This window comes from Myotis davidii, unplaced genomic scaffold, assembly GCF_000327345.1.
Source record: "Myotis davidii unplaced genomic scaffold, ASM32734v1 scaffold332, whole genome shotgun sequence".
NCBI classification, from domain to species: Eukaryota; Metazoa; Chordata; class Mammalia; order Chiroptera; family Vespertilionidae; genus Myotis; species Myotis davidii.
This window is the reverse complement of record NW_006285779.1, coordinates 3787502-3789547: the sequence shown is the minus strand read 5'-3', so window position 1 is coordinate 3789547 and position 2046 is coordinate 3787502. Positions and strand designations below refer to the sequence as shown.

At 64.2% G+C, this 2046-nt stretch overlaps 1 protein-coding gene across 1 annotated transcript in view; it reads left to right on the top strand.

The window, feature by feature from the left end:
* The first annotated feature begins 1223 nt into the window (after positions 1–1223).
* TLX1 (T-cell leukemia homeobox 1) overlaps positions 1224–2046 on the top strand; it is a 4419-nt gene continuing 3596 nt past the window's right edge. The window contains exon 1 of the mRNA XM_015559274.1: positions 1224–1685. Within this exon, the coding sequence (XP_015414760.1) occupies positions 1398–1685 (288 nt within the window). The 5' untranslated portion in view covers positions 1224–1397. The remainder of the gene's footprint in view (positions 1686–2046) is intronic.

The following is a 2046-nucleotide window of genomic DNA, read 5'->3' as shown; positions in this document are numbered from 1 at the left end:
AGCGGCGGAGCTGGCGGCCTTTCTTCCCGAACTGCGGGCTGCGCCCAGGTCGGTGGCAGTGTGAGGCTGAGCCGCCCGCTTCATTTTCGTTCTGTCGGGACTCGGCCTTCTCCCCCACCTCCTCCTCCTGGCTTTGTCCGGGCTCGGCCTTCTCCACCTCCTACCCCCGGTCCTCCGTTGTAAATAATGCACCGGCCAGGCCCAGGGTCGATTGGCCGCCGAAGGACTACTCCCGGGACGATTGCGCTTTCCGCGGCGCCGGCTGCCGCCCTCTCCGCCGCCTGCTCCCCGCCTTCCTCCGTTAGTCCCGGCTCTCTGCGCCCCGGCTTCCGCTGTCGGCGCTCAGCCCTGGCTCGGCGCGGGCCCTTTCCCCGGCTTCACTTCCCGCTTCCCTTGGCATCCCCTGCATCTGAGAGTATTATCTTCCCGCCCAGCCAGGCCCCCACGCCCGCTGGGAAGCAGCGAAGCAGCCACGAGTGGAGTCTGGGTTCCGGACAGGCCTTTGGAGCAGGAGGAGGGAGGCACAGGCCGGGACTCCAGCGGGGTTTGGGCTCCAGCGCCCAACTGTGAAAGGGGGGTAGGCAGCTTAGAGCTAGACCCTAGACCAGGAGACCCTAGGGCACCCCAGGCCCCCCTGCTCCTGTTCCAACCTTGGCTCAGACTCTAGGTCTGTGGCAAAAAGTTTTTTTGAGGGGAGGGAAGATTCCTGGAGGCAGAACAGCGACTCCACTTTGGGGCTCTAGGAAGGGCCCTGTACTCAAGGGGCTCCACTGCCCCAACCCAAGTTCTCTCCGCGCTGGAATGAGGGAAGGACTCTGAGGGAAGCCCCAACCTGGAACCCACTAATCCTGGGTCTGCTGAAAGGTACCTCACAGAGGCCTACCTAGGGGAGCCACAGCGCATCTCCTCGTCCTTCAGGCCTAAGGAAGGTCCGGAACGAGTATATGACTGCCTTGTGTTGCCATGTCCTGTGCGTGTCTGCCTGAGTGCCTGTGCCTGTCTGCTGGCGTGTTTGGATGTGTAGATCTGTAACTTGCCACTGTTGTATGTGATGTGTCTGGTACATCGCTGTGTGATGGAGGTTTATGTCAGGACCAGGCAGGGTCCAGCCTCTTACTATTGGGCAGCTTCTCTGAGGCTGGAGGCCTGGGGCAGTGGGAAGCTGTGGGGGGCCCTAGGGGGCTGCCATCTCCTGCTGCCTCAGGGAGACTGGGGAGGTGGCTGTGGTATAGTGTCTGGTCGGGCACGTGGAAGTCCAGGACTGGGGAGGCCTCCGTGGTGGCAGCAGCGGCTGCAGCTTGGCGGCGGGAGGGGGCCCTTTCCGGCCCCGGCTTGGAGCTGAGGGCTGAAGGGAGGATCGAGGCCCCAATCGGCTCTGATTTGGGGGTCTAGCTGCTATGCTCGCTGAGTCGCGGGGTGTCGGGCCTGGGACGCCTCCTGACGCTCTGCCGCTTGCCTCTGCCGTCTGTCTGTCTCCCGCTCCAGTGGCCCTCTCACCCTTCACTGTAACACGCCGTATAGGTCACCCCTATCAGAACCGGACGCCCCCCAAGAAGAAGAAGCCGCGCACGTCCTTCACGCGCCTGCAGATCTGCGAGCTGGAGAAGCGCTTTCACCGCCAGAAGTACCTGGCCTCCGCCGAGCGCGCCGCCCTGGCCAAGGCGCTCAAAATGACTGACGCTCAGGTGGCTCCGGGCCTCTCGGGACGTCACACTCCCTCGGCTCCCGGTTCCCGATGTGTTCGGAGGAGCCAGCAGCTCCTGCTAGGCTCTCGGAGAGTGGGAGGCAGGCGCTGCCCTGGCTCTGTTGATCGGAGGCTTCCTGGCTTTCTGGCCGGCAACCCAATGCCTTTGTAAGCGCGCCTGGTCTCGGCCGCTGCCGGAGGAGGCAGCGGGTTAGAGCGGTCTCTGCAGTCCAGGTTGTCTGGGTCAGTGAGTCCCGCGGGGCCTTTTGTTTGCGCCAACGTGCACTTACAGAGATACCCCCTCGATCCCGGAGGCTGGAGGCAGGATGGCCTGCGCCCGGTTTCTGCGCCCCAGCCGGGCT